This window comes from Spea bombifrons, chromosome 6 (genome assembly GCF_027358695.1).
Source record: "Spea bombifrons isolate aSpeBom1 chromosome 6, aSpeBom1.2.pri, whole genome shotgun sequence".
Classification (NCBI taxonomy): Eukaryota; Metazoa; Chordata; class Amphibia; order Anura; family Pelobatidae; genus Spea; species Spea bombifrons.
Window position 1 is genome coordinate 22,100,597 of NC_071092.1, and position 22,158 is coordinate 22,122,754.

The 22,158-nt window shown below is 35.8% G+C and overlaps 1 protein-coding gene across 1 annotated transcript; it reads left to right on the forward strand.

The window, feature by feature from the left end:
- The first annotated feature begins 3,158 nt into the window (after positions 1 to 3,158).
- Positions 3,159 to 19,760, forward strand: EMP1 (epithelial membrane protein 1). The gene is made up of 5 exons (XM_053469103.1): positions 3,159 to 3,267; positions 16,408 to 16,518; positions 17,567 to 17,666; positions 18,408 to 18,551; positions 18,746 to 19,760. Exons 2-5 carry the CDS (start codon positions 16,441 to 16,443, stop codon positions 18,895 to 18,897), a joined length of 474 nt encoding a protein of 157 aa, XP_053325078.1. The 5' UTR covers positions 3,159 to 3,267; positions 16,408 to 16,440; the 3' UTR covers positions 18,898 to 19,760.
- The last annotated feature ends 2,398 nt before the right edge of the window (positions 19,761 to 22,158 follow it).

Genomic DNA, 22,158 nt, shown 5'->3' on the forward strand with positions numbered 1-22,158 from the left:
ATTTAGTGTTGACCCGTAGGAAATTAGGCATCCTTTACTTCAATGTAAACCAAATTCAGGTTAAAAAGTAACGCAATATTTGCGTTCTGTGGATTTAACAGTGTTAGAAACACATTCCTCAAGGTACCAAAGAATTTAAATGTTTTTAGTCTGATGACATTTTAAACATGGAATGCTTTGATCTGTTTAACCACACCAACCCTATTCTAGAGATGCCCAAAGTGTAGTAATGTTATGGATTGTATAGCTTTGGATTTAAGTGGAGTACATGTTAACCAGCCATGCATTTATTGTAGGCTGACATGCAGCTTGCCTGCTAGCATATAACACCCCAGCACATACCATTACAAGAATATATCTCTGTAACCTGCTTTTATTCCAAGACAGGCCATGGGGGGAGCATTTTGATTTCCCTGCTGATACACCACACTTGCCTTGCCAGTTTGGTTGTGAAAGTATATCTGGGAACAGACCTCCCTTCCCCTGCTTCCTGTGAAGTAAGAGCTTGACATCATAAGTCCACATTCCTTCTAATAACACAAGGGAGTCGAACAAAAAAGACCAGACACAGTGGTCTCAGGGGATGCAGCATCCTCCATGGATTTGCAACCCAAAGTAAAGTTATTATGGTGCCTTTTATTTCTTATTTGATATACTGAATCGCTTCGTGTTTGCTGACGTGTTTACAAGCCAACTTGTAAAATAACACAGACCTACGTGCTAAGCAGTAGTTACAATGAAAAGGCAGATTTTATAAGAAGTTATGGTTGTATACTACATAACTATGGTTTCTTGAACCTACTGATTCAGTTTGGCATTGCCAACACATTGTTATATAATATCTATTCTGATACATAGTTATAAATAAGTACTTTTCTACAAGACATGTCTCCTGCCCTGTTAATTCTTGTCTGATTAATTGTCTGTGTATGGTGTTGCACGCACTCACCCCACCCACTCTTGTTCTGGGCTGAGATGTATTAGACAATGAAGGAGTCATTCTCCTGCCATCTGCAACTTCAGAGGGAACAGATAGCTGTGTAGCTGCTCTTAAAGTACTGTATGTGTGCATGTATGTGTATGGTGTTTGAGTGAGTGTGTGCGTGCGTGTGTAAGTGTATGGTGTTAGAGTGAGTGTATGTGTAGTATGTGTGAGTTTGTGTGAGTATGTGTTGTTAAAGTGTGTTAGTTACAGTATAGTGTATAGTACTAGCATGTGAGGATATGGTGTTAGTGTGTGTATGTGTGAGCATTTGATGTTAGCTTGAGTATGTCAGCAGATGGTGTTATAGTGTGTGTATGTTAATGTATGTGAGTTCCTGTGTGTTAATTTACAGTGTTAGTGTGAGTGTGTGTCCATGAGGGTGTGTTAGTATTTGGCATTGGCATATGCCACTTGGATTACAGGGAACTCCTCTATAAGTTGTTCTAAAAACTACTACAATTTTAAAATACAGTTTCACCATTATCATGTACCAATCAATAACATTCTAACCAACACTTTTCATCTGGGAAAACTGCGAGTTAGGAAAAGGGATGGTGGACAGAGGGAGTGAGTGGGAGCGTAAGGGAGAGAGTAAGTTTCTGTAAGGGAGAGATGTAAGTTTCTGTAATTGTGTATACTTATGTTTGCCAGTGCATATAGGGGAGGGCATTAAGGTTTTACTTTGAACATGGGTTTCTATAATTTCCCAGTGACAAAGGATGGATAGCTAGTTGTAATTAAATATTGAGAAGTTGTATGAGGAGAAGGCATGTTTTGTTGTGAAATATGAGGGCACCCTAATGCAAGAGCAGATGCTCCTCTTTTCTAGGGACTGTTTGGTAAGTATGAGTCTATTAAATCATTATTTATTTATATTCCTGTTCTTTCCTTTTGGCACACATATATTATGTTTTCCTTTTTTAATTTTCTTGAATGCATACTGTATTAAATAAAATTTGAGTTTCTGCATGTTCTGCATATTAAAGTAGTCGACTGGACTGGGTGTTTACTTGGGCCTTGGCCAGGAGGCCTGAGATAACATGCTCTCTGGCACCCTAGTGGTGAAGAGTTTTCTTTTAGTCTTGGGCGGCCTTTAGGTTACAGTGGGCCAGCCTCACAAAGCGTTCTAATTTTATCCAGCGTTCAATTACATAGGTAATAGCCAGCATTTCTACAGACTCATGTGATGCCCTACTCGGGAAAATATTTTAAGCATGGCATCTACAACGTACTCAGCAGCGATGGTGGAAAGGGCAGCAGCCTCTGGATACTGAGTAGCGAAAAAAAAAAAGCCCTACAATAAACTGAGCACAATGACTCCATTCACTAATAGAGAGGGCGGAAGCTGTGCTGAAGGAGCATTATTGGATAGCTGTCCCGTTTACCCTACAAGCAGTGCCCCGCAGTAATAAATACATGCATAACCAGGGCCAGACTGGCCATAACAAGGCAGCCCTGGCACTGGTGATATAAGTGTGGCCAACGGCTAGACATGTGCGGCCGCATGTTACGTTTTTATGGTCACGTAGTACATGGCCAGGCTTATCCAGCTGGTAGCCACACGCTAAAGCGGCAGATTTGATGAATATTTGTGCACTGTGCCAGATGTTCAGTCCACGCTTGTGAATTGGGACTAGGGTGAAATGGCATGTTTTTATATAACTGGTTTAAGCAGAGATACTATACAATACTTCGCTGAACTTTGCATCCAGTAAGGTAATTTGGGATTATGGTATTCCTAGCAAGTGCAAATCAGTGACATCATATTTTGCAAAAGTAGCATTTGTGTGACCTGTTGAGAGTCTCACTCAAGACCCAGGCACACCTTACAAATAGCCCAGTCTCCATAGCAACGAAACACAATGGGGTTTCCCCAATAAACATCACCCACAATTTGAAATACATCATCCCTCCAACCACATGGCTCCCTACGTATTATTTCTCTTTTGAGTCATAAATCTGTGTTTGGGTAAACAAACTTGATTCCCAAGGTTTCATTATTCAGCATAGCTTACGTTTAGTCATTCATTTTTTCCACCAAAAAATAGCACTCTGACTCAGGACTTCATCCCTCCCTTTCAATGCTACTGTATAGCTGCCAAAAGAACAGGGTGTAGCCAAATTCCTTCAGTACTATTTTTTTTCATATAGATTTCTATAATACACACACTCAGGCGCCTCCCTAATTGCATCACAGAAAGCCTATAACTGTATGAGAAGTACAACTATATCTTTATTACCATTCAAAGGTAGCCACCGAGAGGACTTCAAGTTACTGCCAGGTAAGGACTGCTGGATATCAGTATCTGCCAAACTAGGCTTCAAGCTGACACTTGACTAGGTTGATTGCAAAGGTTAATACAAAAATAAAATTATTCTTACAGGAAAGTGTTTTTTTCATTAAAAACTTGCAGGTTGCAAACTTTTGACAGATAATTGTTCATGAAAGCAGATTAATACTAGATCGATAACTAAAAAAATAATGTAGCCACTACAACCGTAGAAATGTTACAGCTTGTACATTGTACTAAACATTTGTTTTAATTAATTCTGGTTTCTTGTTAGATCTAAATAGCTACAAAACAAACAAAATGCTATTTTGCACAAATTTTTTTTTTTTTATGTTGCACTTGTTCAGAACAATATTAAGTAAATATAATTACGCAGCTGTTAAAGTCAGTTTTATTTTATACCATACTGGATTTTAGCATGTCTTCTAAGTAGTTAGTCCTTAATTTACCTGGAGAGTTTATATACATATCAGCTAAAAGATGTCATATAATCAATCCAAGGGCAAATATAATTACTTAACCCCTTAAGGACAACCGGTTGTCCTTAAACCCATTAATGGCAATGCATTGTGAGCTCGTACATGTAGATGTGGCTAATATTATGATGATGGTGATGATTATGCTGATCATAATGATGATGTTATAGCAACTTGGATACACATTTGTAGTTCTGTGACTCCAAGGCACTGATTATTAGTGCAAACCGTAGGCTCCTGCCTTGCACGGCTTTTAAAGAAATAAATAGTGGGGTCACCCAGGACATAAAAGTTGATAGAATGATTGCGTAAATCTTTGCTGTATCAAATGACAGGGAGTCTCATGAGGTTTATTCATGAACCAACATTACTTTGTTCTAAGCAATGTTCTAAATATTTGTCAGGTGGGATATCCATAAAACCATAAACATTAGATATCCTTATGACTGGTTTACAGGGCCATCAATATGGGACAGAAATAAGTTAAGCAACAATGCAACAAGTAAATGCATATGCACTGTATTCTTCAGGGAATTGGATGTGTGCTTAAAATGAACCTAATTTAGAAATATGTCGAGAGCCCTATGGAGTTTTTGTGTAGCTGTGGATGTGGATGTTTAAATTAGAACAAAATGTCCAAATAATTTAAAAGCCCTAAATGCATGATTGTTCCAGCTGGTAGATACGATTCTATGTGAGTACCGGAACACAAAAATCCTAAATCTAAATTGTCTGCACAGTTCTTCTGGTGTCTTTGGCAGGCAAACTAGGTGATAAGCAGACACTAGGTGATAAGCAGACACAAAAATGAATGCTTTAAATAACATAGATCTCACCAGTGCCTGGTATTTGCTTTTGGAATTGCAATTGGATGCCTTCAGTTGCCCAATTCACGATCTATATATATATATATGAATGGTAGTGTATCTTAGATCAGATTTGATTGATCAACTTGATTCTTCTCTTTGCACAAGGCACTTTGATTTTTAAAAGAGGCAGAGGAGATAATGCGTGCAATGAAAATCTGAGTTCCTTCAAGCTATGAAAATTGTATTCTGAATAATTCTGTACTCAAGAAGGTCAGGAAAGCCTGGAGGTTCTCAAAACTTCATGAGGCAATATCGGTAGCAATCTGATCTCATCAACTAATCCACATGTAGGAAACCCCTAGTTTTCTACCTGTTGTTGAACCATACCATGTGTGAACCCAGCCAGCCATATCTCAAAATATTGTATTACCAACATGAAAACTGCTGCATCTGCTAGCAAAAAAATCTATAATGGATCTATATTTAAACACGTGTACTAGTATGTGTGATGGGCCTTTGCAAGTACATTTTAGGGTGTGTATGTGTCAGATCTAGGTGTGTTTGTATATAAGTAACTAAAGAATAATGTGAGACGTAAAAATAGGTGTGTAAGGGATGTGACTTCCAAGGTATTTGCCACTGCCCTCTAATCTCAATGAAATAACACTAAACTATGTACAAACTGGCCTTCCCACTGATACTGTGTTTGATTGGGAGAAGAATGTCCCACAAAAAGGCTGGGTTGCTTAGGATTCTGTTTTGCAATATACAGTGAGTCACATTACTGTGGATGTGCCAGCAGGGTGGAGTAGGCTGTTGAGGTTGCCATCAGACAATAGTTCTAAGTCATTGCATAGCTTAATTGTTCAGCCTCGCTTTAGTTTGCAGAACATATGATGCTATACACTACCCAACATACTTGATTGAAGAGGATGTGTTGGTGTATCAGGAAATCATATTTACTTAATACAGACCGCATGTTAAGCACAGAATGCATTTTGTTATTCTTTTAAAACATTTTGTTGACAGCATTGATTTCCTTAAAATGTAGTTTATTAGTAAAAAAAAAAAGCATTGATGCCTACCACTACCAACTGTTTGCTGTGTACCTAATCATTTCAGTGTAGATCGGTGTTTTTTTCTATATAGTCATTTTTATAATGTTTAGCACCTTCCATTGCTATAGCATTCACAAATACATACATCTAGTATTACTTGTAAGTAAATTGAGGTGAGTCTTGTGAGAATTGCCTCCAACATTTTGAATATTTTTGCAGACTTACAAAATGAATGTGAGCATTGTTTGATTTAATAGACATCGATTTAAATGTCATATTGCGTTTAGAAAACACAAATGAATGTAAAAACCTTATGGATGAGAATGTGGGAGAATGGTCAAAAGTAGGTGTGACTAACATTAAACAACTCTTAACTCAGGAAGCACCCGTTAAAGTTAACCTGGCAGCAGCATGGGGAGTTTCCATGTTTTGAAAAGTTCCAGTAATCAGAAAATTTTACTTTAATTCGTGCATAAATCCACATTATAAAGTTAAAGATGATTTCCCCAGTTCTGGAAAAGTATTGGGAGTGTTATAATGCAGACATCAACATTAAAAAATGGGGGGGGGGGGGGCTTTAGGGGACAGTGTCTCTATGCTGACATCAAATGGGTCAAGACTGGGTGACTAAATTCCTTTTGCCTTTTATCTAGTATACAGCATATTTTAAAAAAAAAATTAAATAAATCCGTTAAAGTTCTTATAATAGTAGTTTCTGGTATGAGTGCCCATTGAAGTCTGGTGGTAGCAGACTCCGGTGGTAGCAGGCTCCTCGTCATTTTGTAAATATCCTATATAGACCCTAGTAAGATGATAGCATATTATATGTTCAAACAAGCACAATTTGCATTTTTAGGTAAAGTACATCTTAACATATACAGCCATTTACAAGTAAATTTTCATTAATTAGCTATTGCTATAGTAGGGTCTTGAACATAGATTTACGACATATTAGAGCTTAATGAGATGATTAAATGTGACAGTTTTACACTACTAGAAAATAATGAAGTATTTAATAGCTGAACTGATATATGAGCTTTTTAGGGTGGGGCCTGAGGAACATGCAGAATCAAGTAAGATTTGAGTTATTTGACAAATTAAACTTGAAATAAATGTGTTGCACTCAATAAAAGGGAATAAAATATTAGTATTACACAATAAGACATGCAGGCATAAGCATTACTGTCCTAGAATCAAATTTAGTCCGGGTTTTCAAAATATCATTTTGCAAAGTAATTACAGGAAAATCATGAACCACAATTTGGTAGTTCTCAGAAAAAGAAATGTGAAATACTTATTGAATGACAACATGCAGCTAGAATGACAACTGCTAGACATGTCTAAAATGCATTAAAATGCATTAAATTGGTTACCTTCCTGGAGGCATTTTGATTTTTCCCTGTGGGGAAAAACTGCAGAGTGTACATTTTACAAAGCAAAATGCTTGCTTCCAGTAATTAAATACCCTGATGTTTAATCGGTTTTCAGCTTCTGCTTTTATTTTTACATAAAAAAGCGTTGCCAGTCTGTACAAATGTTATATCAGGCAAATCGTTAACCATCGCTGGAAACATTAAAAGCTTATCTGCAAATTTGGCAGCCATAGTCACCAATATAAAAAGAGAGAACTCCAGGAATGACTAAGTTCCCTGGTGATAATGGTGATAAGGGTCTGAATCACTGCAGATTTATTCAACGGACTGTAGTGAGCTACAAGAAGGGCCATATATATATATGTATATATATGTATATATATATATATATATATATATATATATATATGTGCCAGAGATACCTCTAGTGCAGGGGCATAGGATTTAGGATTTAGTTACCATGAGACTCCTAGAAAATCAAATCAGCATACTCATTGTTACGTGAATACAACCAAGACATTTTCATTTATCCGAATACATCCTTATTTGTTATGCTTTTGCCATTATATAGGCTATTACTCTATGTATTAGAAAATAGTTTTTAAACTATTTTTTTTATACCGTGTGCTGGAAGAACAAACTGTGTGCTGGAAGAACCACACCCTTTGCAGGCGGACGTGGGCTCAGTCCAAAAACTATTAGGAAGTGTTCTGTGGAGTAACCAGCTGTAGCTGAGCAAAACATATCAAGGGCGTTGAGTTACAGAGTGCAGAGTAAGTTTGTGCCAATACTTGTACCCTAGACATTTCTGTAGACTTTCCATAAGGTGGCTCCAAGTTGATCTAATATTCGTACAGCTCCATTCATCATCACATAGAAATGGACAACGCCTCAACATCATTGTCCTGTTTTTTCCCAAAAAAGTCATTGTGAATGTGAACACAGAACAAACCTTTTATGTTTCTATTGCAAAAAACCTATCAGTTTCTTTTATGTCACATGACAAGTGCAAACATATGAATGTGGCAAAATTTTACAGGATTAAAGAATAATTTCTTTGAAGCATTCACTGGAAATTGTGGTTTTCATCATGTACATAACTTTCATGGGGCAAGAGTTGCAGCAGCCCCAAGAGCCCCAAGATAAGAAATGCGACTGAGCCACATGGCGGCAATGCCCTTGCACCTCCCTGTGCTATCTCCACTTCTGGAAGTTCATATGACATTAGAGGGGCTATCACTGTTTCTAATGTTATATTTAATTCCGACATTGCTAAATACAGCCAACCTTGTGGGATTGTACTTTTATTGTTCAAAATCAAATTATAATTCATTTTTGCCCAGAATTGGCCCTCTAGCTGTTACAGCTGGAAGGTATGATCTATGAAAAACAGAGAATACAGCTGATATGACCCATCAATTGCTAAGTATGGCCTAGTACACGAAATTTCATATGTAATGCAGTACCATACATCATTTATTGTAATATAGTGCATTGTGAGCACGATGTTTATTCTTATTTGAGTCTATTGTGGGGAAGTTAACACTGGAACATCGTAGGCTTAATGCAACATTAAATATTAATATTGCAATCTCTAAAACATTGTGTCAGCATTTTCGTGAAGTGTGTATATATTACATACATAGAAGGAAGCTGTTTTATAAGTGTAAAATCCGTTTTACTGCTGCAGGTTAAAGTCCTTGTGGACAAAAATAAGGTCTTTAACATCTTCAGGTCTGCGGAAAAACAAATAAAATGAGAACCAAAACTCTAAAAATGCAGTTTTCTCATTGTAATCGAAATACTATCAACTATGTAGTGCTCCTAATACCGCACTATTGAGCCACATATAATTTGTTAACGAGGTGTATGTTATAGAAGGTTTTGGCGTTCAAACGGCTATTTGTGAACACCAGTCACCTTTTTAAAACGTTAAATAAAAAAGTGTTATGTGAGCTAGAATCGAGACATTCTGTAATATTTGTCAGCACATCATGTTATACTCCAGCATTTTTTTACTCTGTGTGCTAAAAATCCATTTATAACAGCGCCATTACTTTTCATTCAGTAAAAGACACTTCCAAAAATGATGTGTCTGTTTTCATGCAGCTGATATTCCATAAAAAAACTTTGATGACAATGTAAATCTGATTTCACATATACACTCAACATAGCATTATAGAAACAGAATAAATGTCAAGTGGTATTTGGTATAATTCTTTAAACTGTACCATTATGTTGTATTTTTTTTGTTATACTATTTTGTTGAAATTGTAACCACAATGCTAAATAAATGTACCATGTTCATTCTTCATCACTAACTGCACACCTTAAAAATATCATTTTTAAAGTGTTCTTTTTTTAATGAAAACCACGTTTTGATGCCTGACGTAATTTAGAGATAGATGTTAAAAGCAAAATAATCATTAACAAAAAACAACTTGATGAATGGTATAAGGCCTGTCACAGCATACCATTGAATTATCAATGGAGAGGTTTATGATGCAATAAACAAACAGTTATTTGGCCAATTATCTTCTTATATCACTATGAAATGTTCAGAGATCCCATGAAGCCTGTGGCCCCCTGTTTTTGTTATTCTTTGCCCTTAAATATAATATTAAATAGCCCTGACAATTTTAGTTTTGGAAAATAATGTAGAAGACTGTTGGATCCCTTGGGCATTCTTACCTACTTAAATAAAGTGCATTTTTAAAAAATTTGGCGAAAGCATGAAAAATAGTCATCATGTCTAAAATTAGCGTAACATTTTAAAGCCCGAGGCACCATCCTGTCACTTTAGAGATGTAAGGTTATTATTTCTAGGGCTACTGTAAAATCGTATCGACTGCTATGCACAGAGGATTGAATATTCATCGTAAACTAAAATATAAACTATTCTCTAACAGCAGTCCAAGAAACATCATTTATTGGCAATAGTTTCACACTTCCACATCGTTTCAATAATGTTGTGCTGCCACAATTGTATTTTAATTGCTACAGTTTTAAAATAATGAGGGGGATTATCATAACTGGAAATGTCAGAAACTCACTAAATTAGGTGGCTTATTGACATCTTCCCAGGGCAGGTCTCCCTCTTCTGAGGGATTGGCTTTATAGGAGGAGGGAAAGCCCATATACAAGCTCGTGTTAAGTTGGAGAATAGGAGGAGAATTGGGAAGGGAGTGGCCATGGCTAAATTCTAAAATTGAATTATTTTTGTACGTACTTTTTTAAAATGCAAATAAAGAATAATAAAAAAAAAAATTCTAAAATTCTAAATTTCATATTTGTAGAAGAAATTTGGGATCTGTGTACTGTGTTAGCGGCATGGTTATGCGTGAAAATGCTTTTCAGAACTGGGTAGTTGCAAAATGTTAGTAACGATAAATACACATTATAAATGGAATCCTCTCAATGCAGTTTCTGAAACTAATTAGATTACCATACTTGTGTTTACACCGATATCTTGCATTGATTATGTGTAAAAGGGCTAAGTGATCACATAAAGTGGCAGTCGATGAGCCCTCAGCAATAACATTCCTTGGGATCTGGTGTATTTTACATAAACCACTAAATCACACCATAATGTGGATGTCATTCAAGGTGACAACCCAACAATTGTATATACTATCGCATAAGAAAGTGTATTACCTTTTTTTATTCAACCCAGTGAGCTATAAACTTAAATCACTGTTAGTACAGAAACAGCCCAATATATTTTTACATACAGATGTAGCAGTCATTATTTTCAAGCTAATGGCATAAATACGTATTAATTGTACAAATGTACAGATGAATCCTGTAGATTAGGGGTTTCTCTACATTGTTTCTCTGGCTAGCACCATAAACGCTGTAAGTTGTAACATGTCCTTGTGGTACCAACAAGCCAAGGAATGAACCTGCCATAGCAGGTTAAGACGGAATATGACATAGCCCAACCCCAGTGCCTGTGGCTTAGTATACTACGTGGGATGGGACCATCTGTCTGTCAGTTTCCCACATTGGGGCAGACGTGGGGAGCGTCTCTTGGACATAGGTGAGTTATAGTTTAAGGGAGTGTCTTAGGTGTTGTCAACTTAGCTGATATTGACAGCCATTCCTCTTTCTTGGTGTTTATACATTTTAATACAATGTTATAAACTGGTACTTAAAATCCACCATATATGTGGATAGGTCATTTTTACCCATTAGGTGCACATTAGGGACAAATAACAAAACAGTTTTAAAAACATCTGCTCCCCAGGAGACCACTAAGTTTTATCATGTATTAACCACATTTGAAGTAATGCAGAAAATGATAGAAGTACAAATGATTAGCTTAGTAGTAGTGTCACTCCTAGTGTTTTTATCCTTACAATTTAATAATTAATGTAAAAGGCATTAGTGCCATAACAATTTCTTATTGTTGTAAGAAAAAGAGAAAACAATTGCAACAATATGGACTTCATATTCCATTAGTGCCAGTAACATTTTATTGGATCCTCAAATCCAACATTATTACTAAAAACATTGTTTCATGTCCTAGACAATGCACAATAATTGTTCTTCTTCACACATATCAATTTCTAAAAGACAAGAGGAAATATTAATGCTTAATTACATTTAAAGACAAAATATCCTAGATGGCTTCAGATGTCAAAGAGACTGCATAGCAATGATTGTGGGGCCCACACTGCAGATCCCTGGGTCCTGCAAAACTAAGAGCTTCACACTCTCCATATTTCAATGCTGCACAAATATAAAACTGCGGCGAGAAAGGACACTGGGTAGATCTTCTCCCTATCTATCTACTTACCCGACATCCTAAATCACATTAGATTTTACACTTTTGCTGTCTTGACCCGATGACCAAGAGGAAGGAACTGTGATTCATGCATTTCAGTATTTCCACTTTTTTTTTCTAGATATGGTTATTACTACCAAGATTATGTGGCATTTGAATGAAACAATGTGTTTCTATTATTAATGCAATGGCGTGACAGATACTCAGCCTTGGTTAAATGCATGTTTTCATGGATGAGTCACTGGCATTGATAGAGAAGACTCCACCCTGTTAAGCACATGACATTCAGTACAGAATTCATGTCTGTAAGTGTACGTGTCTTGTTCTTTTTCAGTTCTCAACAGATTTCCATTGTACAATGCAGTGAATGATGTCATTTTGTCCAGTGCCTGGGATTAAGCATGGCTCCCAACCTTTTTTGTATAACTTTCTTTTCGGCTAGCCATCAATGGGGTAACATAAGTGCGTTTAACTTGATTGACCTGTCCAAGTTCACACTTGAACTTCAACTTCTACGGATAACTATGTTTTTCAAAATAGTTATGTGAAAGATTAGGTCTTATATCAAAATGCATCACACAATTATTTTTTTTTTTTAGGTTTTAGGAGGGGAGGGTGCTTAATGTAGGATGTCTGTGGTTTATTTTGTAAAACATAATTAAATAGCCTTATGGGTTGTAGCAGTTGGACATACGTTACTTGTTGATATCAGATTCACAAGTGGAACATCTTTATATATCACTTAAAAATTAAAAATCTTAAACTCGTCTTCTTTTACACTAGTCTCTGTTCCCAAACACACATGGGATAGACTCCAGCCTTAAGGCATATCGTTAACCACACTCAGCATTTCAATCAAAGCCTCTCTTTACTTTTTAACAGTCCACACCCAGTGGAACAGCTTTGGCAGGTTATTGCAAAAGATATTGGCTGGGTCTCAGAAAAGTTTTAGGCTAAGGCGTGTCCCTTCAGTCTTTCTATCTCTTGTGAAAACATGCTCACAAATCCATAGCATCATTATTTCTCCCAGAGCCTTTCCTTGCTGTTCTGTTTAACATTTCCATTGCTGCAAAATGCTGTGTATTGACTAACACAAAAAAAAGAAGAAAAAAATGTGTGTGCTGGTGTTTTTTAGTTATTAGAGTTAGAAAATGAGACATTGTTTCTTTTACGCTCTCAACTGGCTGTCTCTACTGAAACCAGAAAGCATCACTGTGTAAATGTCATGCACATGCTTGGTAACACTCCAATTGAAGTAAACAAAGCAGCAAGCAGTCACATGTCTGCAAACACATCAGTGGTTGTTAGATAGCATATGTGTAATCAATTTAATGAAAAAACAGCTCCCTCTGGCTAGAATGGGAGTTCTTCTGAGCATGTGCAGGAAGCATACCACAGTATGCTCCCAGCTTTCAGTAGAGGCAGCTACAGGGAGGAGTTATATGAGGCAGAAAACATCCAGTTAACTGAAGAATAGCTGCACAGTTTTACATACAATAACATTGTACGTAAAAATAGTGATAGCATGCTTATTTAAAAGACTGTTTCAGTTAGTTAATGGTACGACCACTATACATAATTCTTAATATTGTATTGACACAAATGAATATATATTCATATTCATATATTGTCTGCACTGCTTTCCTCTCATGATGTTTGAAAAACAAATAGCAATTTTGTAGATTCAGATTCTGTAACCAGCATTTTACTTTGGGATATCAATCATAACAGTTTCATGGATGGTTTCAGCTATGTTTTGCCTGTGTCATACATAAACCTCCAAAAACAATTGAACACATTAGTACTGCTTGACTAAAATGTATTCACAAACAATTCTATATGCAATTATAACATGAATTTTATGAGGTAGTCAGCATAATAGAGGTTAGCCTTTACAATTTTGCTTACAATGCTTTTTTATATATATGTTGAATATTGTATAGTATTCTATAATGTAGCATGACGATGTCTGTTACAATCCAAGTGTAATCAGTCCTGCAAATGTTTCCTGTGGACAGCATTATTAACACCCAGCAACATGTCAACAATTGAAATGGATGAAAAAACATCTATGGAAAATATTTTTTGTATTTGACAGGCTTGCTGGTATTAGTCATGAAGGAATTTAGATTTATTACACATAAAAAAAATAGCAAAGGCAAATATTCCTTCCGCTTAGGAAAAATAGCAGAAGAAAATAAATGCACTAAGACTTGGTTCTACTAAAGTAGAAAAGTTTATTCGTTGAAGATAGCTCCTGTGGTATCTTACCGAAACATATGTTCCAAGATCTCTTCCGTAAGACTTGAGGTTGCAGAGAACAATTGAAGTGATTTATCACACCTTTCAGGGCTTTGCTTTTTCAAACCCTACATTAATTTTATATATAACCAGATATATATATATATAGGTAATTAAAGTTGACATGGGTGTTGCCCAGTTGCAGTTTTAGCCCACACCTAGTTAGTAAAGGTAGTGCATTGAGCTTTAAGGTTAAATCAAAAAGAAACGTTGCTAGAATAATTATGAAGCCAAATTGGAAAAACAGCCATCGAAACTAATGGAATGTTTCTACTGCTGCGCCAAGTTCTTTGCCCCAGATTTTCCTTGATAGAGATGCCAGTGTCATGTCACATATTTAAAATGACTGTTTTTTTTTTTTAATTTGGTTGAGAATGCTATACATTCTGCCTTCCTTCTTTGTATGTATCGGAGGGTCTGGTATTTTCACCACTTGAGCTACAGTGCATTATGCACCACATTGTGCTCCACATTGTTGTGCACTCAAATGGATAATGATTGTTTTTTTTTAACTAGTTTTAAGACATAATAGGCTTCTAGTCAAACATAAGTACCACCAGTATGTTTTGAGCTAAAAAAAAAAAATGGTCTTAATGGTTTTATAAATTTATACAATGAATCAAAGGGTAGTGGTGGAGCAACAATGAAGATCCTTACTTTTCAAATTTGGTCTAGAACAAACAAGAACAAGTGTTTATTTTGGATGCATTCCACTATCGAAAATATTACAATGTTCCCACTTAACACCATGAATATATGAATTCATGAATGTATCTATTTACTGAGCAAATAAGATACAGAGCTTACTGGCTGTTGGTCAGTCTAAATGTATTTTTCTATTGTTAGAAAACAGTTAATTGGGAATTCATACAATGAAAGTTCTTATTCTAAGCGTTTCATGCAGTCAAATAAACAGAAAGAATGTTGAGTAAAATATCAACTCTACAGCTTTTATTAGTGGCTACTACCAGGACAATGTAATTGAAGATGGAAGCTACTTGTTGGCACCATTAGATTCAGTAGCGCTTTACAATCAGAGTCGGTAGAATAAAGTTAAAGAAGCAAACTGGTACAAAAGGAGAAGAGGGCCTTGCTCTTGTGAGCTTACAATCTATTCGGTTAATGGGGAAGTGAAACAGTAGACTCAAGTCGGGCATTGATGTTGGACAAAAACGCCTGGTTTGTAATCCCCGTTCCAGTTCATCCCAAAGGATTGGGTTGGGATTAGGGCTTGAAAGGGACATACCAAGATATTTTGGTCCCTGCTTTGCTTCCAACTTTGTGGGAACGGTTTGGAAAAGGCCTTTTCTATTCCAGCATGACTGTGCCCCAGTGCACAAAGCAAGGTAAAAGACATAGATGGATGAGTTTGGGGTGGAACTAACACATTTGGGATGAACTGGAACGGAGATTGCGAGCCAAGCCTTCTCGTCCAACATCAGTGCCTGACCTCACAAATGCTCTACCTCACACAATTCTCACAGAAACACTCCAGAATCTTGGACAAAGCCTTCCTAGAAGCTGTTATAGCTACAAAGGGGCATTTAAATGTATGAAGGGATTTGGAATGCTACAAATAAGCATTGTATATACATCCATTAAAAGTAAAAAAAATCAAATGGTGAAAGTCAGAATAGATAAAATGTCTCTCACGTTAAATCATAGTTTAGATATCTAGTGTAATTAATTTCAATTAAATCCACTTGTAGCTTTGTCTGCTGATCTATACATCAAGACACATACAATAAATATAATCTTGTCATTTTAATTTCTCTGTATTTAGTGAAGTGTGAACCATATGGCAAATGTTCCACATTTTTTGGACTGTGTGGTCTCAGATTGTTCTACCAGTTCTTCTGGTAAACAGATAATCTGATTTTTTTTTTCCAGAGGTGTTGTGGTAGTTTCAATATTATGAAATACTGTATTCTGGTGACATAATAAATAAACAATAAGTAAAATAGCCCACAAACCACAGAGGAAGTTGAGTAACCAGTTTAGTGGTGTGTTCTCTTAAAATAATTAAAAACTAAAGTTAATTCATTTGTCTCACACCAACCATCTCATGTTATCATGCAAGACATTCCTTAAGAACATAGGTTGAAGTTCATTATGGAAGTAACTAATTAAGCCTTAGCATTCTTTGTATGTCAATCATTTATCACCTGGAAATTATGCCATTGAGATGTATTTATATATAGTACTGTGTAGGAAGGAAATGCAGAACTTGCTGAATGTTATGTGTTCATGTTTTTTGGTGCAAGACATGTAGACAAAAATGATTAAGAATTTAATAACTTCAATGACCATACTTCTTTTTTCCTGTAGGTTCTCAAGTGCTGACACTAAGTAATCACCAACATGTTGGTCCTTCTAGCTGGTATTTTCGTTGTTCACATTGCCACGGTGATAATGCTGTTTGTATCCACCATCTCCAATGTAAGTGTTTAAGAAATAGATGAAACAAAACAAAAACGTAATAATAAAAAAGATCATCCAGATCTCCATTAGGGTTGCTGTATAACATGAAAACATGGGCTGCTGTATAACATGGTGGGGCTTCATGAGGTTCTTTCTTACATTAGCAAGCACAACAGACAGGAAAGAGGAACTGGAAGCCAAGTTCCCTTAGGAATGCAGAAATCATAAACCCAACCCTTTTCTTTATTAATGCATTGCATTGAAGTTTATAATAATATTACTGTATCTACAAAGCATGTGTCCCCACTGTTGCGATTTAAGCAAAAAAATCGAGATTTTCAGTCCCTGTCCCTCTGTCGTTCCAAACTCTCCCCATACTGCTGGAAGTGTGTAACATGGGCTAGTTAGGGAGATCAGAGGATCCCCTTGAACTGGACTAGATCTTGGACTGAAGCTGTGTAAATGCACAAATTGCATTCTCAGAGAACTAAAAAAAAAAGGAGACCCATGTTCCTTTCCTTTTTGTGTTAATTTTGAAATGTTAATGTTCTTAATAATTTGTAATATATTTTAGTGATCTAACACATTTATAGAACACCGTGCAGAGACACAAAACCTTTTCTACAGCTCCAAGGGTCAATTTGCACATAAGGCCTAGAAAGTAACACTAAAGAGTCTTCTCTGGGAGCAACATGCTAATATGCCGCCCATAAATTAAAATAAACATACAATATATGTATTAGGTATGCATGGTGTATAGCGTATCCTTTTCAATGTATCTCACTTTAAATTGTGTTGCAACAATAGAGCATAAAGATAGTTCACTCCCTACTGCTAAAGCTATTCAGTTTTCACAAAATGGCAGTAGACAAACTTGACCAGAGATACAAAAAGTAATGTGGGGAGACAAATCAATGCCTACTTTTTGACTAGTCTTTAGATGAAATGAACATTTCAGCAAATATCCTGACTTATACATTGTCAGTTGTTATATCCTATAACAGAGCCCTGATGGTATATTCCTGTAACAAAAAAAAAAATAATGTCTAAAAATCATTTTTTTTAGGTATGGTTGCAAGGTCAACAGGGTGGTTCCCGAGGTATCTGGTTTCAATGCAACAACTCAGAGTGCTCGAGTATAATGAACACCATGAGTGAAGGGGATCGTAAGTTGCATTAATTTTCTCATTAAACATATATTTGGGACTATGGCTTCAATTTATCGATTTATTTATAGCTCCATATACTACTGTTCCAGGTAAACTCCCCATCTGGCAGAATAAAAGTTGATACTGTGATAGACTCTAAAGATGAAATAAGGGTATATCAGGAAGATCTATATAGATAAATCTAAATCTATATACTAGCAAGAACAAGGATGATTTACATGGAGGAAAGGCGATAATAGTAACAAGCTACTGTTAGATCAAGTAAATGTTGCAGTTGCACTATTATTATTATTATCTTTTATTTATATAGCTCCAACAGTTTACGCAGCGCTTAATACAATACATAAATTTAAGGGATATGAAAAGACAAGAATTGACAGACTAAGACAAACCGATACAGTCGGTGGAGAAAGCCCTGCTCGCAAGCTTACCATTCACCTATATAGATTGAGCACAAAAGGACAGTTTCTAAAATAAGCATTTACACAGGCTATTCACAACAGTACTGTCCTTTACCATTGCCTTGTTGATGTTAATAAAGCTTGGGAATTTTCAAAATACTATATGTTCTTGGTATATTAGTGGTATTTTAAAAAATATTAACTTTCTATTGCCATTAATCTAGTAACATAAATGTATCAACAAATACATTGGCATTGTAAAATTGATTGATTTTGATTTGAATTGTATGCGTTCGTAATTTTTCCAACATTTAACGATTCATTTCTTTCTCATTAGAACCGTCAATGAAAGCAGTTGAAGCATTCATGGTACTGGCCATCATCTTCTCCTGCTTCGCTCTGTGTGCCTTCATTGGTCAGCTGTTTACTCTGGATAAGGGAAAGCGTTTCTACATCACTGGAGCCCTTATGCTAGTCTGCTGTGAGTTCCATACATGATCTGTGCTGCTAATTTATGGAGTTTCTATTCATAAATGTCATCAATTAAGCTTTTCAAGCTATATAAATGTTTACCTATGGTTGATGTAAGATGTTCCAAAAGATAACTTGGATTTTAGACATAGCTTGGCTTTAAGTAAACTACAGTTGACATAAATCATTCTTTTTTTTATTCAGGGTTGTGTGTGCTGATTGGAGTTTCTATCTACACTGCTCGATTTTCAAGAGCTGATGGCTTCTACCATGGATACTGCTTTATTTTGGCATGGATCTGCTTTTGTCTTAGTCTTCTAGTGGCAATCCTCTACTTTGTCCTGCGAAAGAAGTAAAGAGCTCCTGACCTCTTTCCCACAGCCTCTGAACATTGTTCTTCAAGATGTCATCCCACACCCCCCCAAACACATACATGCTTCAGCAGACTTTGTCTTAACATCAAAAGGTTGCGTGTGATGTCAAAAGCTGTGGGCAATATTTTTCAGGAAACAAAGTCCTAGAAGAAACCTCCATATAATAATGACAAATCATTTTCTCCTCTAAATATAAACATTTAGTTAAATACCACATATCAATGTTTTTTTTTTTCCATATTTCAGAAATTAAAGTGTTATCCTAAAATGATCTATCTCCTCTACAATGCCTGCACAGCAGAGAGATGCAGAAGCAATCATCTCACAAATAAGGCACAATTATAATATTTGGACCAAAAACAAAGGATATTTTTCTTCCACAAATTATTATAGGGAGCTGCTGCGGAACATATTTGCAAGCACCACTGTTAATCTTTATTGTAACATTTACTTTTCAAGATATTACGCAGCAGTTGCTGTAAATTTATTTTCTAGCAGGCATAATCTTGGTTTACATGTTCTTCATAACAAAATAAGTCAATTGTATTTATTTAAATTGTAGCTCAACAAGTCCTGTCAATGCAGTATCTTGTTATGTGGTGTTACAGGAACACCGTGTGGATTTCTCTCCGTACTGCATGTAACTACAATTGAAAGACATTCCAGTATCTTCAACTAAAATGGATTTGTGTGTTTTTTTTGGTGCCAAAAGTGATTGATGTTATTCAAAGCATGATTATTTTAGAGGAAATACACATGTATTATCTTCTCGTTAAGGCTTATAAGGTATTCAGGTAATATTAATAAAATATACATATTAATATGAATACATTTTAATTGAACGTGTTTTATACTTCCTCTTCTTATCCAATAAAAGTCCTAAATGTTTAGAAACATTTTATTTGCATTTTATAGCTCAGTAAAAGGATCTATCGTTTACCAGCACTTTGGGGAAGTATCGTGTGACAGACGGAGTGGTGGCTACGTAGAATTGTAATTTGAGGGTATATCCTAAACGTATCCTAAACAAGTAATATTAGCTAAATAAGTAGAACAGTCTGTAAATTAGATTAGTAACCTCACTGTCACATTGTTTCTACGTTGCACTTAAGGGCAACTTTTTTGTGCTGTTCCACCTTGAGCAAAAGAAGGACCAGACTGAGACCAAAATAGGATCAGGTTTAGAAAAACACTAGCAAGCTTTAACTTAGTAGCTGATTTTTGCAATTACAGCGATGGCTGATGGTTTCCCTGCGTCGAATTCTATCGTTCCAGGCCTAAGGGATTATTTTATTTTTCGGAATTTGGAGAGCTCACTGGAAATTATTTTTCATTATATTTTAGCAAGCCATTTTGAGGGATAATCCTTTTGCAAACACATAAATATTCCTTTACTCAAGCATTTATGGTCATTGAACCTTAAGTCAGACTACAACATGAAGCCTCTCAGTCTCAGCATGAACGCTGGTTTTAACCTTGTTTGTTTATGATGGGTAAATTCTCTTACCAATAGAGGTTTAATAATAAATATTTATCACATTCTTATATGAGTTAAGTTACTTTTTTCAAGATCCCCCATTACGAACATCGGACACTTCTTCTGGAATGTCTAATTGAACCCTGTTCCACTCCATTACAACATCCACCCATTTAAGTTAAGTCCGACTGTTATTTAGGCAATGCGTCACCCATTTTTGTTTAGGCTTTGCCTACTAGTCTCATATTTTTAAACATTTTAGGGGGGGTCTAGTGCCCCAGACACTTTTGTGCATAATAGCGCATGGGATATAATTCCTGTTATGTGTTTTGGCGTGATTGTTAGCATAATGAGATGTATTTGCCCATTGGAATTATTTTCTTACTGTTATTAGCCAAGTAGGTTAATTAATCCACATATGACTGAAAAACAAGAAAACCCCTAAAAAAAAAAACACATCATTGCAAAGGCTCTTCTGATTATGTACTAGGGTAGGTAGGCAAGGGCTATTTTTCTTCTTTCTTATATTCTAATTCATATTGTATATTTGACAGGGTCTATTGCTTTTTGTCTAGCGGAACAAATATGTATTGTATGCACTAATTGTAAATATTTTGATACCACAGTATATATCTTACTGAAAATACAATTCTGCTTAAAGCACATGGTTGTCTGTTTGTATTTGTGAATTGATAAGAAACAAACAACATCAAATGTGACAGCAGATAAGAACAATTCATCCCATCTAGTCTCCCCATTTTTCCTGATGTATGACTCAGGTACTTAATCATGTCTTTAGATTCAGGATAGCTTAATGTGTATCCCATGCATGTTTAAATGCCCTTACTGTATTAGCATCTACAACTTCTCATATGAGGTTGCTCCATTCATATACTACTCGTTCAGTAAAGTAAAACCTCTTAATTACATCTTAAACTCTGACCCTCTAGTGTCTTAAATGTGACTTGATGTACTGTGCATAAACCCAAATAAACCATTACTGTGGGTGTATATTATGAGACATATTTTTTCCAGCGAGGGCTGGTATCATCTGGCCCAGTGAAAAACCCAGCCAATTGACCCATTAATGTGTCGATCTAGACATATTGTAGTTCTTGTTATTTTCTAAACACTCTTTTGTTGAACATGCAGTAAAACATGCAAAAAAAAGCTTCTGAAAGTAGCTAAGAATGTTCAAACCCCAGAGGGAAATTGCGTCCTTTGCCCTTCTGAACACACACACACAGAAATTTACTTATACACACATCACAATACTAACATACTTGCACATACTAACATACACACTGACGTTAAAAATACAAAGAGAAACTCCAGACGCTGAAAGAGTTAAACACAATAATATATCAATATAATAATAGAGATTCATTTATAAAATAAACAATAGTTATGTTTATAATAGTATATAATAATGTAACGTTATCCATTATAAATATACTTTATTTTGTATCCCTTTTTTGTGTTTAACCTCTTTCAGTGTCAGGTGTTTTCTTTTTTTTGCGTTTTGGGAAGTTTCATGCAGGAATTTTTTTTCTGAATATTCTTTATCCAGCACTTCTATATTTGAGTTTACACACCACCCAGTGGACAAGTAAAGCCAAGTGGCAACCAGGCTCCCTTGCCCCTTGAGGGAACTAATATATACTCTAGAGCATACACACTCATCATTACAGACAGGCACTAAAACATTCTCACTCTGCCATTACACATCACTTTCATTACATCATACAGATAACATTCCACTACCT

Coding starts and splice junctions, on each gene's coding strand:
- EMP1 (XM_053469103.1), top strand. CDS start 16,441: ATGTTGGTCCTTCTAGCTGGTATTTTCGTTGTTCACATTGCCACGGTG. Junction 17,667..18,407: donor CACCATGAGTGAAGGGGATC/GTAAGTTGCATT, acceptor CTTTCTCATTAG/AACCGTCAATGAAAGCAGTT. Junction 18,552..18,745: donor AGCCCTTATGCTAGTCTGCT/GTGAGTTCCATA, acceptor TTTTTTATTCAG/GGTTGTGTGTGCTGATTGGA.